General features: G+C 42.1%; 1 protein-coding gene across 1 annotated transcript in view; it reads right to left on the bottom strand.

The window, feature by feature from the left end:
• Positions 1-16,272, bottom strand: part of LOC146981653 (E3 ubiquitin-protein ligase HERC2-like) — a 301,808-nt gene that overhangs the window by 206,926 nt on the left and 78,610 nt on the right. Inside the window, exon 5 of the mRNA XM_085787083.1 lies at positions 12,295-12,407. Within this exon, the coding sequence (XP_085643209.1) occupies positions 12,295-12,407 (113 nt within the window). The remainder of the gene's footprint in view (positions 1-12,294; positions 12,408-16,272) is intronic.

The following is a 16,272-nucleotide window of genomic DNA, read 5'->3' as shown; positions in this document are numbered from 1 at the left end:
CACGCTGGTGCAAAACACAAGCAGAGAACGAGAGAGAGAGTGAGACGGCGAGAGTGGGAAGGGGAAGAAGGCTCCAGGGCCAATTACGGCCCCAAGAAAACAAAGGGCTATATTTCAATGATTCCTCCAGCTGTGCTGTTTATGAGCTGTGTGCTTAGTCTCTCTGTGACCTTCACCTCCACACTTGCCCTCTCTGAGGGAAAACAAGTTAAAATGGCCTGATGCTCAATCTTTCATTTCCCCTTGTTTTCCCACTATTTCCACTTTTTTTTTTCTTCAGTGGGTTGCTGAAGACATATTGTTTATTTGATTCAGGGCTCTGTTAATATTTGTAACTTCACAGTTTTTCATGCTGTAGCACTTTTAGTGCCACCTTGACATCCTATTGTGCCATGTATGAAATAGCCTTAGATGTAAAAATAAGAAAAAATATGGACTAATCTTAGGCTTAATGGCAAAGCGTGTGTCATATGTAACCTTTATAACTTTGCTTGTCAGTCACCCCCACACACACTAACCCACACAACACACACACACACACGGGCAGACACTCATGCACACCTATTACGGACCTCATAAGCAGGGCCTGGGTATCAGTCACCGTGGCCCTTTGACAGGTCTAACCTTCCCAAGCGGCAGGATACACCATCTTCACTGCAGTGCTATTGACCAAAGCAATAAGCCATTCTATATGGTGTATTAAAGTCATTTTCCACATGCTACCTCAGCACGATCCATTGTTCATGCAAGCTCCTGCTGACCATGAAGAGAGGTGGAAGGGAAAAAAGAACCTTCCCTCTGCTCTCAGACCAAATTGCAACACTTTGCACGGTTTACATCATTCAAGAAATAAGTCCTCTGCCCAGAATCCCCCCCCCCCCCCCTTCTGGACATAAAAGGTGTAGTCATTATCACAGTCACTCATGAGGCAATTTTGGACCGTCAAAGGGAGACACAGGTCCCAGAAGTGGCTCAACACTTGGAGGCACATGCATGTCGCGACAATCCAGAACATGTTTCATTTATGTTCTGAATCCAGACTCCTCTTTCATTGCCTTTAAATTTGCACGCGAAAAAAAAAAAAAAAAGATGAAGAGGAGGGGCTCTTTTGTTGGCAAGCAGCGCCTGTGTAATATGTTGAGGCCATCTGCGTAGTCCAGTGGCTGCTCTCCCCTGCTCCCTGTGTCAGAGGTGGTGTTAGAACCGCTGTGTACCTCACCCTGGCCTCTGCTGAAATCAGCTCCAGTCCCGGACCATGTGACAAATGATTCCAATCTAGGCTGAGCGCCCTTGACTTGACCCTGACCGCTGTAGACAATAAGGGCAAGCTCAGTCACTGGAAAAGATGTTCTGCGCTAATAAACCCGAGTGCGGACCAGGGGTAGCAGTGAGCGGAGGCACAGCTGGGGGGGTTGGGGTGGAGGGGGGTGGACGGGGAGGGTGGGGGTTCAGGTTCTGACCTCTCAGGTGCAGGTTGATAATGAGTCTCCCTGTTTGCTCTGTGAAAATGACCTCAGAGAGATGAAAGGAGCCAGAGCACAACAAAGAGCCCCATTCTCTGCTCCTCTGAAATGGGATCATTCTGGAGGATTGGCTTATGAATGCACTTTCTATTTCATTGCTTTTAAAGGGCACTTAAGCCAAAATACAAACATGTAAAAGTAGTTAGGCTAGATGCCGCCACACAGCCACTGAAACCAAGCACACCTCCCCTCAGACCCCACACATACAAACAAAACAGCCAAATACACAGAAAAGCAGATGCACACTTGCATGCGCACACACACACACGCATGCAAGCCCAAACACAAACACGCACACCGACAATATCCCAAATCCTGCTTGTGCCTCCCCTTGTCTCCTTAATAAACCCTATAAAATGAGTGTGCTCTTGCCAAGCGTGGTGCCGTAAACATGCCACTCCAGAAAGGTTCTGGGCATCCCGCTAGTTATGCTAATGAAACCCCCACCCTCCTCTGTTTTTCACTCTCTTATCCTGCTGGCACAGCCTTCAGTCTTCCGCAGTACACCATTCCATTGTCATCCCCTGCCCCTGTTCTGCTGGCATCAGACTAGATAATACACAGCAAAACGAAGATCCAAGAACCCTTGTAAAAAAAAACATGGCATGAGAATAATATGGTTATTATTTCTTTGAACTCAAAACCAGGGCATTGTTCTTCATTTTTGTGCCCCAATTTGTAGCAAAATATGGTACAAAATATGATTATCTTAACAATGTGCATGCATGGACGGCTAATTATAATGATATAAACGATGTCTCCAAGGTAAGCAACGGGGAAGACTCGAGAGGAGGTCATCATATACTGAACAAAATAGCCCTCACTTCTCTCTGTTGAGCTTTGACTAGTCAAAGTTGTTCACAGGCAGGAAGTGGAGGCAGTAGTTCTCCTAGTGCCGATCCTGGCACAGTAGAGAGTATCAGCAGGTTCTTTGTCATGGGGACTTTGAGGAACTTAGTGTTGAGAGGGGAAAGTGCTGGGCACGACAGGAACCACTGAAGTCTGCTGAACTCTGCTGAGTGTCAATGCGGAAGCCAGGATTATACCCTCCATCCTTTGGCTCCAAAATACAAAACCCACTTGTCACTGGAGTCCAAAGTTTTGTTTGTGTGAATCTAAGTGTGAGTAGGTGAGCGAGAAAGCACATTTGTGTGTCTCTATGTGTGTGTGTTTGAGTGTGCGCGCACATGTTCATGAATCTTCCAAGGCCCTGTGTGCATGTGGCTTTCTCAGAGTTGCTCAGTAAGCCAGGCCTCTGACATGTGGATTTGTGGCTTGACTGCAGAGGAGTTTATCACAGATAATTACGTAAGAATGTGCTGGAAAAGGAACAAACCACGGACAGTCTGGGCTGGCAGATGCTGAGCCTCGGCCTACACAGTGCCCCGTGCTCCCTGCACTCCAGCCTCACACGCTCCAGCCCCCACTGGGCCTCTCAAAGCTTGAAATGGCAGCAGAGAAAACGCTGAAACACTGGAGAGCCCAAACCAGCTTATCTTTTATTTCTCACCCTACAGCCCCCTTACCTCTCTTTGATCCACAGCACTAAACACATTTGACGCAGCAGTTTACTGTGTAGAAAAGTACAAGTTTATTCTCTTGCTACTTTAAATAACTGAAAAGTAAATTATTCAGTAAATTATTGAATATAATATCCAATGTTCCTAATTACAAAATTAGGTATGTATAATATCAAATTATTATTAATTACAAAAATAAGTAAACACAAATCACTGATGCATATCTATACTTTTTTCAGTCTTCAATTTCTAGAAGAGACAATGTGATATATTCTGTCAGCCAATGCTGCTGGATGAGTGGACTGTGATGCCAATGAAACATGAAGAGTGGTGTGATAGGGTAGGGACAAAACTATATAGGAGTTTTGAGGATGGTGAGCAAAACCCAACATAGTGTGGGAATGTGATATGACAGCAAAGCCGTTTTACAGGTGTCTGTGAGTCAACAGCAGAGAGTAATTTTAGAGTGTTGACATGTCTGCTCGGTTGTAAGAGAGATAAAACACTCTTCTTCGGCAACCAGAAATGGTTGCTATCACTAGAAAAGAGCAAGTTTGAGGTGTGGCATTGCCATAAACACATGACTGAGTGATCTGTCACCAACATAAAAAACAATAGATAAAGTCTGTTTTGTTATAGGTACACTTCTCATACAGAAAGACTACCACCACTAAATTCACTCCTAGGGATGTGTCTAATAGAGCAAGAGCAGGGTGTAGGAGGTAGTTTTACTGATTTAATGGTTAATTCTGTATTATGAAGGGAAGCAAGAGCCAAGGGACCATTGTGATGCCTTACGCCAGGTTCTTCCTCTTCTTCTCCACCATTAGATGGAAATGATTTCTGATCACTACCTAGCAGCCCCTGAATCGAGTGAGTGACCCCAAGGTGAACATGGTGCTATATAGCCCTATTGCAGGTTCATTCAGCCATTCATCCACTGTAGACATCATTACTTCCATATTTTACAGGTGTCAAAAGTGATATGGCTACAGTCTGAGTGTGTGTGTGTGTGTGTGTGTGTGTGTGTGTGTGTGTGTGTGTGTGTGTGTGTGTGTCGGTGCACAAGTCCATAGTCGTCAAGGGAAAGAAGAAAGAGGAAGATGAGCTGTAAAATTAGGTACATCTAACTTGAAAACTGGAATCAGTTATATTCTTTAATATACATATGTTTTTATTTGAATGGTTGAGTGCCATAAAAAGACAACAATGGTATATATGCATGGTCGCAGTTTCACCTTTAGTACTAACTTGTTGGGGAACAAATTATTTAATCCATAGTCAGTTAATTACACCATGAATTGATCTATGAAACAATTGATCATGTTTTAAGAGAGTGCCTTGGAATTTTTCTTTTGTTTTCCCAATTGATCATGTTTATTGGAACAGAGTTATTTTCTTCTTTTTTTCCAGAGAAATTCCATTAATTCTGTTCTCACCGAAGAAATCAGTCAAAAGACAGTCTCTCTTCCCCCAAATGATGAGACAATGTCAGTTTTTTTGTTTTTGTTTTTAATTTTGATAAATTACTCCAAAGAAAATACAGAAATAATCAATTGGCAGTTGAGTTATTGAAGGCTAAATGTGGTGTCTGTGTCTCTCCTTAATGTGAAATGATCACTTTCTGTATCTGCTGTGCAGACTGCCTGCAGGAGTGTGTTTGTGTGTGGTGGGAGAGGGCTTGTCTGTATCGCAGATGGTGTGGTGTGTGGGTATATCTATGTGCTGGCGTACTGAATTGGAAATGGAAGTTTATAAGGTCGCTGGCTAAAAGCTCTCCTCTGCCCTCTTAAGATAATGAAAACAGCAAAGCGGGAACTAAAATCTGACCATTGCAAAACTGAAACCGCACCAAGGTAGGAAGATGAATAACCTTGCGGCACCTGTCTTCTGAATTCTGGGTATCAGTGCCTTTTCAATTCACTTACTTTTTGTAATCATCAAGGTCAAAAGGTAATTTCTACAACCACAGAAATAAATAAAACAGGTTGGCAGCAAATTAAATAGAAAGGAGAACAAAGCCATGCCTCCAGCTAGTAATGGAAAAAACAAGGGTAGAAAATCTCACATGAAAGCCAATTTTAGATAACATCAAGCTTTGCCATTTGACTAATTGGAATATACTTCATTCTTCATACAGAAATGCCATTAGCACTTAAAACATTTTGAGTGAAAGATTTTTGTTCTGCAAAGCATTATTTTCTCATCCATAACTGCATCCAAAAGCTGTTGATGGTGAATATTGTAGATTAATCCAATTGTTTCGTATAATTACATTACCTTAAAAGAACATTGATTGTAACTGTTTTATTGTCATCTACTGTGATTTCACTTTGACTCATAAAAACCCGAATGCCATCGCTTAATCCATTATGGCATGTTTCCAATATTCCATCAATGCTTTATCTTTAGTTGCAATAAAATACAATAACTTGTACCATAGTAATCTGATCTATTATTTATGTTTCCCTGTATGTGTTTTGTAGGATAAAGCTTGGGTTATACATTTTTCTATTCGGTCTGCAATATGCGATCGGTGTGACAAGGGGCGTGACATAATGACTCAAAAGGTTTAGTTCTGCTTTAGTTTACTCTGCTGCATCTACTGTACTCGCTCTAGTCACAGGGTCAGTAAGGTCAATAAGTTAAATGTTCATATCCTCTTTTGTCAAGAAGTTGGTTTTGAGACTTTGCATATTCAACAGTGGCATTACAGGCTTGTTTAACTTGCAAAGGATATGACGTGACATTTTCTTGGGTGAACCTAATTCAATAATTTCTGCAATATACAAAATAAGGTAACCGATTTTTTTAGAACTTTAAGTCAGCAAATCCTGCCAACTTTATTCGGGGAAAACTCCTGCAGGTTACACAGCCCTTACAGTACAGTTTCAGACTTGCTCAAGTACACATGCACAGGTAGAAACTTGCTGATTACATTAGGCTATATAATTCAAAGGCATGATACAAAACTCCTGGAAATAACAGGTTCAGTGTGTAACACAGGAGCCACTCTATTCATAAGGGAACATCTGAACATCTGCTTTTGTGGATACCTAAATGTGTGGTCTGTGAGAGTAATATAAACACCACATTTCCCAAAGCATCTTTAAAAAAAATATGTAAATAAATACAGTCATTTCAGTCAGCTGAGCATGGTGCTGAATTTTTTAACTTCCCCGCTTTAGTGTGATTGAGTTGAAAATAAAACCAATAGAGAAAAGCTTAGACCATACAGTGAGTGTGACTTTGGGCTCAGTCATTGTATCAATGGAGTGTTTCACAGACAAAAAGTGAATTAATGAGATATACTCATATTTTTTTCCCCAGTCATGTGTGTCAGCAGCCTACATCCACACAGTTTTTAGCTAGTGTTTTAAAGTCTCTGCAGGGTTTCTTAGTTTCTGCTTTCCACAAAACAAGCTAGCAGATAAGTGAACTTTATTTACTTGTGATCATGTGATATCAAGTTGTGTCAGCCTCTGCTCAAGGTTCTTGTGTTAAGCGGGTTTAGACTTTATACTGTCTCACTAAATTAAATCAGTAAAACCAAATACTGAGTACTGCCATTTACAGCTTGATGCTGGCAGGAATTTCATTCCAGCCATAACTCTCAGCACTGGGCTCTACAACAGGCCCTTATGAAAAAGTAAACAAGTTGTTGGGGTCGTGCAGTTTATTCCTCAAGGTTACATCCCACCCCAACCTCCAGCCTCCTACTACACTGCCAGAGGTCTCTCATTTGTCTGGCTCTTTTGTCAGGGACAGATTCCTCCCGGCTAGCAGGGAGATGGACACTTTTATTAAGTGTTGGCACCAGACGACGTGGCCTCCGCCTGTTCCTAGTGCTTCTGATTCTGCTCTCTCAGCAGATGACAGGATTTGGGTCTATATACTTTTTGTTTAAGGTGCAGTTTTATGAAAATTCAAAAGGAGGTGAGAACAGTTTAATTCTGTTTAGAAGTCTCCTTCTGAGAGCAAAGCAGGCACACAGGAAAAAGAGTAATGATGTGCTTTAGGTCAATATTTTATACAATGATGCATTTTGGGAGGCACACCTCTACAGGGCATGTGTGAAACAATGGGTGTCATAACTGCCCTGTGCAGCTTATTAATCTTCCCTCGCCCTCTAATCAATCTGGTTCTCCCCTTGCAAACACTGGTTACATTCCCGCGTTAAACGAGAGACCATCTTTCAATGTGGCACAAAAGGGTGGCTCCAGGATGGTGATGTCTCTCTTGCATGAGGCAGCCAAGAGAAACAGCACAAAACGACTTCCTCGGGATGTTTTTAAATCAATGGCAGCAAGATTACACAGGGAAAATGTTACAGAGAGCTGTGTTGTCGAGCTTATGTAGCAGGGATTGGGTGGAAATCGAGTGTTTTTTTCCATGGCTGGTTCAACTCTGTATGAATCAGATAGGATAAGAGGAGTAATTTAATTCTTAGCCGACAGAGAAATAGTGAGTGATTACATATTAACTACCTGAATTATAGTTTTCAGAGATGAAACAGTCAGGCACAGTCTGAAGCTGTGATATCATGGTATGTTCTCTCATTATCAAATTTAGGCAGGATTTTTATTACACACGTCGTCCAGTGAAACAAATGGTGTCATGCTTACAACTGGGAACCATTTGAGAGGTATGTTGTGAAGTCATACTGTAGCGCTCAGCTAAAATTATACTATAGATGACAGCGAGGGGAAGTAGCCACTATTCTTGTTAGTCCCCACTGTACAGTCATACTGCAGCAATTATTCAAAATCTTTGATTATCCGCAGAGAGGCGATGCAATCATGGCTGAAAATCAATTTCAGGGACATCAGGAAAAATCAAAAAGCTAGTGCAGTGCCAACAGGGCCAAGGGCTTGTGCGAGAGAAGAGAGGGGATTTTTTTTTTCTCATCATTGCTTCGGTTTTCCCTTTGCTAAGAGTAATCAGCCAGCAACACCAGAGAGCTTGCTGTTTGTCAGAGCCAGATCCTGATCCTGTTCAGAACTGCTAGTGATGTACAGCCAGGTAGCATCCAATTAGCGCTTAGTGTAAGTTAATGCAAACTGCTGGCACTCAGCTCACCGAATCCAACTAGTTGTCATAGAATTTCCATGCTTCTGCTGTCAAATTCATGAACATTTGCTGATTTGCTTTGCCTTCTCAAGGCACCATGAAGTTAAAATGAGACATTTCCATCAATGCTGCGCCGTGTATGGCCATTTTCTGCTAAAGCAGATTGGCCTGATTACTGATGAGACAGCAGGCACGTCAGCGACGGCTGCTTGATGCTTATTGACAACTGTGTTGCTTTGGAACCACATTTACTCCTTTTACATATAGAGCAATTTGTAATGGCACATGTTCCAAAGCTCTGTAATGGATGTAAATCCAATGAAAAATGAGCTGAAAAAAATTCATGATAAACCCAGAGCATGTACCATTTTTCGTAAACAAAGCTGGATGTTAAATTCCACACTTTCTTTATGTTCAATCAAGGCGTGCCTCTTCATATTCAATCAGTCTGATAATTACATATTTAAAAACAGCATGAAGAACACAACTCCACATATGCCGTCTATATCTTATTCACAGCAGCCTGATTAGGTAGATGAAACACCCAATAATATGCCAGGGGCATTACAAGATAAGGGATGATGGGTAACGTCTTTTTTGTCTCGGTTTCATGTATTTCAGCCCACCTCCATCTTTATTTTTTCATGTTTTTTTTTCTGTCCTTTCACTTTCCTCTCCCTGAGTGCAGACAGCTGCATTGAGTGTCTCCACAGACTGTGGTCTCTGGCAGAAGGCAGACAATTGAGTTTTGGAAGTGGCGTGGAACAAGACAAAGGGAGCGTGAGGTGGCTTCCTCCCTCCGTCTTCCTCCCCATCAGTGCTCCATGGGCACACTGCCCACTCTTTCATAACAGCATTAGCAGAGACTATGCAGCAAAACAGTGGAAAATCCACTCCACCATGTTTCCTCATCAGCAATGTCTTCTCTGTGACCTCCACCTCAGATTCAGTGACTCACATGAATATGAAAGATGAATATGGGCCAACTTCTGAGGTTACGCCAAATTCAACAAGAGACAGGCTTGTCAACCATGAAATCGTCTTTACAGAGGGAGTATGGACAAATTTGGATTGGTTGGAGGCACTTTCATCCCTGGGAAATTTCCTGACCTTTATTTTATGTTCTAGGCCATAAAGATCAGGTAAAATGCTATCATAACAACCAGTATAAAGGAAAATGGTGGTCTATTATCCACCATAATTCCTCTCTGGACATCTATCATCATTCACCCTCTATTCAAGCTACCCAGCAGTCATCACAGGACACCCCCATAGTTGTGCAATCTGTAGCTTTCCTCTTTGCCCTTTCTTGGTAATACCTCCTGTGACATACTTGGCTCAGCACCGTTATACAAACATTCTCTCTCACACACACACACACACACACACACACACACACACACACACACACACACACACTACTGTTTGACCTCTGAGGTTCAGTGAGAGCATTAAATACCAATTAGGGTTGAGACGGGCCAAGCTGAGTCTGAGGGTGTGGAAAGGCCTTGAAGAGGCAACTTATTGGTCCCTGGGCATAAATGTGTGTGTGTTTGTGGTTGTGTGTGTGTGTGTGTGTGCGTGTGTGTGTGTGTGTTTGACTCCTACCAATGCTAGAGACCTGGTTCACACAGTGTATGTGAATGTGATTGTGCAGGAAAAGGACATCAATGGATAGAGTACCTCCCTGTAGTCATAGTCCCGCCTCATACACACACACACAAAACCACATCTGGACATTTTATTTTAATGTGGGTTACGTTCTTGGCTGAAACGCTACATCAAGTCGTAAGGACTGTGACTTGAAGCTGTAATTTACGATTTCAATAAGCCTGCCTGGACCTTGAAAGCCATTAGCCGCAAAAAGACCGGACCACTTACTTCTGCTTTAAGTAAAGACAAATTTGATAACAAAAAATGGGATGTAAGTAGAAGCTCACTTTTCCTTCTTTCTTTCTCCATGATAACTTTCATTTAAGTCACATGAGTGCATGCCATAATAACTCAGTTTTATGTTCAAAATAACAGAGCAATACAGGAGAGATTTCAGCAAACGCTCTGAAGGCAACCCTCTGAGAAATATCCGTTCTTGGCAGTGAATCTTGAGACTGTGTGTGATGATCTGCTGTGGTTATCTGGTGGTTTAAGAGTCATGCCCTTTACTGTCCCTCTGTTATTTACCCACCAGACACACACAGCTTGATAAATGTTTTGTCTGACCTTCTAAATTTGTTTTCCTTCCTCTTAACTGTGATTTTATTTCCCTTGGACTGGCTAGACAGTGTGTGTGCGTGTGTATGTGTGTGCTTATATATGTCTGGATGTGTATGCGAGCGTTTCTGCTTACTGGTCTGTTTGCGAAGAAAGAAAACAAGGTCTATATCCAGAAAGATCCAATCTACAGTAATCTCTCTTTATTGTAAATGACCTTCATCAGTTCCTCGTTTAAATGAACAAACCGTTGAACAAGCAGAGGAATTGAAACAACTACTAATAGCAGAGCTCTAACAGCCACTGACCATCCATCTATTGTGCATCTACATCGGTCTGGAAAGGGTTAAAGTCGCCACAGGCCAGAGCAGAGTCAACATCGGCCACGGCTTGGCTGGCCTACCCTGCCAGATCAATATCTGCAAATAATAAATTAGCTCCCCAGAGGGTCGCACTAAACCTTCAGCAACACTGCCCTGGAAAAGTCCACAATTGGTGTGTGCGAGACTCAATAAGCCAGGTGAATGACTGTGCAGGGGCACATCTTTAGCACTCCATAATAGAAAATTAATGGTGCTCAAATCAGTGCTGAGGGCACCCTGAGGGTTACCTAATAGGCCTAGTTAGAACTGTCATCCCTCCCAGAGTCGCCTAAAATATCACATGCAAACACAGGGAGCCAAGAAGAGAGGAAGGAATAGGGGAGAAATGTAGGGGTGTGTGTGAGCCTTTGCGTGGGTGAGTGGGTGTGTCAGCTTGGGTTGAGAGGGGAACACAATGAGGACAGGTAACAGTGATTCTCCTTTGATACTGGTTTAGGTTGTGAATATGTTAAGTGTGTTATTTTGTATTTGGAAGAGTAAACAAAAACTAAGAGTGGGAATAAACGTAAATATACAAATGTCATTTAAAAAGAAACAATTCACAGTCGGTCGACTGAATTCATGAGAAACACGTTTTTTAACTCTTGACTGAACTGAATCCATTATTGTCTATTGATGCTGGAACACTTTGTCACTCCATGTAATAGTCTGTGAGCTTGTTCTCAGCACACACCTGTTTGAAAGAGTTCTGATGGCAGAAAACATTCAGCCTGCCAAGGACATTTCCCTGGCTGTAGTTCGGTTCTTATTAGAAATACAAATAGAATAAAGAAAGAAAAAGATTTACTGACTTTAAAACATCTAATCTGATCTTCTTCTTTTTTTTTAAATCAGACCATAAATCACATGGGCTTAAAATTCTTCATAGCATTGCCAGGATTACCAACTGGAAATACTGTAGTTAGAAAATTGTGGAAGTCAGTAAAATAAAATAGCATTCTTATTTTCAGCTATCCAGAATATGTCAGCCTTTATAAGTAAAGAATGCATAAATATATACCAGACTAATGCAAGATAATTCTACAAACATGTCCACATTCATTACGGTAAATAAAAAGCAAGTATATCATGTTGGCTGTGTACAAGCATAAACTTGTCCAATCCACGGGGCTGTTTAAAAGCAGATCCATATGCCCAACAGGCTGGTAATGAGCCTTAAAAGCAAATCTGACCACTTATTCCACCCGGTTTATTCCCCTTCTCAACAAACACGTCTATTGGATTCAATAAACACATTTCATATTGATCCTGAGCTCCAGCAGCACGTGCGCCTCCCTTACCCGCACTCAAATTTATTACAACTTTACATGCCGAGCAGAAATAAAGAGACGCACAATCGCAAACACGTGGGCATACGTACACATACAAACACACACACTTATACTTATAAGGTGTAGTTTAAATACGCAATAGTTTCTCGTCAATATGTACACAACCCTTCGATCTTTCCTCTGACCCTAATTTGCCTATGCTGTAATATCAGGGGGGTTGGGATGTGTGGGGTGGGGTTTGCCTCCTCATCTCTCCTCCTATCCCCCTCAGGTTTGGACTTCGGCAAACTGTCAGCTGCATTGACACTGAACTTACCCACATGCCACCACACTGCCGTCCTCCAGCACAAACAGTGTGTGTCGCTCTCCGCAGGCCACTTGAGATATTTTCAGAGACGTTGGAAGACTCTGGAACAAACGCGGTGCCAGCTGGAAAAAAAAAAAGAAAAAAAAAAAGTTCTCAGTGAGGTGAAGAAACACAGTGCATCTCTGAAATGCTCTGTAGTTAAGTTGGTATACTCCATCAGTCTGGCAAACATCCCAAAGACAGGCACAGCTACAGTAGATCCTCTCAGTGCAGATGAAGACAGAACAAGGTGAACAACAGAGGGAACAAGAAAGAAACAGCACTCTCCTTTATGGCACTGAGCTGTGTAGATCTGATGTTTTTAAGTCCCTGTGTGTATGTCTGTCTGTGTGTGTTCATGCCAGAGCCACAAAGAAAAAATGAAACAGCCTATGAGAAGAAAAGAAAGCCTGGTTCCTCATCATGCGCTTGTTAGCTTGTCCAATCTATGGCAATCAGCACAGTCCCAGGGGTTGAAAGACACGAGATGCCGGGGAAAGGGAAGCCGAGGCTGAGGAAAAGATCAATACTGCACTGTGAAACAAGAAGTGTGGGCTATTTACTCTCCATTGATCTGATGATGCTGGAGAAACACCTCACTCAGCTATTAAATTGAGGGTATAAGTCTACTGTGGAGGGCTTTTTTCCCTTCTCTCTCTCCCTCTCTCTCTTTCTTTCTCTCTTTCTTCACCCCAAGGTCAAGAAAAAGCTAAAAACATCCACAAACAAACAAAAATGGATTGCTTTGGCCAGGGTAAGTAATTAATCTGCATTAAAATGCCAAGGGAACAGGCACTAACTACCCATCTTAAGTGAAGTTTTGCTCAGAGCGACAAGAGACCCATGGCAGCGCAGGATGGACTACTAGAGGACATAGTGATAAATACAAATGGACTGCTAGCAGGGGGCCGAGCAGAGCATCATTGGAGATACTTTAAACCTTGGATTTCCACCTGCATAAGACATCAAAGTAGAAAAAAATGCTGAGCAGAAAGTTATGCATGTCCTTTTCCAGCAGCGGAGTAAGGGGGAGGTGAAATAGTACGACAGGTAATAGAGATGATACATGATGAATAGATATCATGTATTCACAGTACAAACAATAAACAGGATCAAGTCGGAAAAAAGGCAGGTTTAACAACAAAATTGATTTTTTTTTTTTTTTTGGGGGGGGGGGTTTACACCTGTTGTTCAAAGCAATGCTGTGATGATTTCAGGCATTCATAACATTCACAACAGGGAATCGATGCTTCTCAAACCTTGGACTTAGATTTCACAAAATTGTAGGAAGCCACTTAAAAGGCTGACTACTATGTTGAAGTCCAATATGACACCGAGCTCCGTTCGCTGAACTGCAGCACGTTCAGACAAGATCAAGAAGGCCAGACGCCAGAACTGGCTGCCATTTCATCGATTGGGTCAGTACTTATGAAGTGTTTCTTTTTTCTTTTCTTTTTTATTGCAATTTTCCCAGAAAGAAATTAAAAACTACATGAAGGTAGGACATAAAATCAATGTAGTTTCACACCCAGTTACATCTAACAGTGTAGTTCAACACTGAGTCTGTCCTAACAGGAAGGCACACTTTATGATGCTGCTATGTATGAACTGAAAAGAGATCAAGCCAAAGTCAGCTTCAGGCTATTTTTGTACATAAAATAGACTGTATATATATAATTTATTTATTTATCAAAACAATGTCTTTATTTTTTTCCACCTATTTTGGGATTATCAGTAATTTATCAGAAAATGTTTACATCCCTGATTGTCAAATCATGTTTTATATTGGAAGAGTGTGGTGTTAAATACAGTATAATTCTATGGAAAACAGGCCCACTGACAAGCAGCAATTTAAAATGATGGAGGCAAAACATTAATAACACCCCTCGGAAGAGGATAAAAGTAAGGACAGAAATATATCTAGTTTCCCAACGAGTCCAGTGGCGGAGCTCCTGACATCCAGACATTTCTTCGTGGTGTGAAACTCTTTCCCTCCATGTCTTTCTTGCCTTTCTTCTACTCCTCAGAGGAGTAGCCTTATTGACTGTGTGGCTGTATTACAACAAGCAGTCTCTAATGACTCCCTGAAGACCTCTCTATCCCTACTGCCCGCCCTCCTCTCTCTCTCTCTGTTTCACTCTCAGTGTCTCTCCTGCTCTTCAGGCTCCAGTTCAGCAGCTAATTAACCCTCTCTAATAGCGTAGATTACATTAGCTTTGAGCGTCTCGCACCCTCCACCGGACTCGCACTGCCACACAATGAACCCAGCCTTGCTTTACAAATCTCCCCCTTCACAAGAGCACAATTATGAATTCAAACAACTTCTTATCCACACTCACTCATCCAGGGACAGAAGCCCTCCTCTGCAACCACCCACTCCTCCGCTGCCACCCACCTCCCAGGCCTTCACACAGAGAGTAATAGGAGAACTGAAGAGAGGAGACCACACAACAAGATGGCCATGAGGGGGGGAGAGAGGGATATCGAGGGAGGGAGGAAGGGACCCCTTTTGGGTAAATCCGAGAGGTCACTATAGGTGTTTCATTGGGTGAGCCTACAGAAGCCCAGTGATAACCCTCCATCTTAACATTCCTATTCACAGCAGAAAGGAATCTTAATTACTGTGGGCGGATGGAGCCAGAGGGGGGAATACCAGGACTAAATGAAGGTTTATGCTTTAAGTGGTCAAAGAGAGGGAATTAAAATGAATGACTTAAAGCAGTAGAAGCTGTTTTCTACACACTGACTAAATTGCTGTACAACTCAACAGCTTAATGAAGACTTAAGAAATTGTTTTGTTCTTCTTTAAATAAAATCGCAGTCTGCAATGGACCATGGCAGACCGATGAGTCCAATCACTGTAGACCAATCACGTCTAAGCATATCGTTCTCTTGGTACCACGGGAGACTATTACACAGTGTTCAGCACTCTACTTTATGAATGTAAGAAGGTACTACAGTTGGTTAGTAGTCTTTGATGTGATGGAGCTGAGCTGTATGTTGTCTCTATTAAACTGCAGGAGTCCAACCAAACCGAGAGTATTCAAACCAATGGTGTACTTAAGAGCAGAGGAAGGTAGACTGAATCAATGAGAAAAATACTTTTTTTTTTCAATTGGAAGTATTTTTTCTGTCTTACAGCACTTAGGGCTGTTTTATGAATGATAATGAGATGAGATATGGGGGTGGTAAAAAAAGAAAAAAAAGAGGAAAGAAATAAAGTACGGGAGAAATGGATGTAATCTGTTCCGTCCAAATGTAAATTGGTACATTTGTAGTGAAAGGACATTCTCATGTTTCTTTGTCCGAACAAGTAATTTTCCCTCCGTCCCTCTTCTGTAAGGCTTGCCATAGCAGCATTTTCTGCAGCACAGAGCACTCTCCTTTCTATTTCAATAGGACAGCTCATTTGCTAGACTCCTAGGCCAAACTGCTGACTGGGGTTTTCAAGGCCGTGTACTTTGTGTCTCTGTGTGTGTGCGCAAATGTGTGTGTGTGTGTGGGTGGGTGGGATGGGGGGGGACTCAAGTGTATGTGCACAAGCTTGTGCTAAAAGACAGAAAATAGGAAGAGAACTGCATGAAAGAAGGATAGGCAAAATGGAGGGACAGAGTGGGAGAGAGAACACATTGTATCATTAAGGTACTCAGAGATCATTAGATATATAAGGGCTCTGCTATGCAAGGTCAGGGCTGCTGTGTTTTTCTAGGTCGCAAGAGGAACAGTAAAACCAGTCTAATCAGCCTTCTCTCTCCTCTCCTCTCTCTCTCCCTGTATCACTCCCTTGGTCTTCTATTTAGAAGTAGTGTGGATTACAGCCCAGTTTATCCATGGCCCTGTATGTATTTACCAACATTATCAAGGCTTATGAGGCAAGGACACGGTAAACCACACAAAAGGCACAGAAAGGCTTTGAGCTAGATATTGGCCTCATTATGGGGTAAAGTT

This window comes from Trachurus japonicus, chromosome 9, assembly GCF_045865225.1.
Source record: "Trachurus japonicus isolate A0001 chromosome 9, Traja_1.0".
NCBI lineage: Eukaryota > Metazoa > Chordata > Actinopteri > Carangiformes > Carangidae > Trachurus > Trachurus japonicus.
This window is presented reverse-complemented; position numbering and strand designations above follow the sequence as displayed.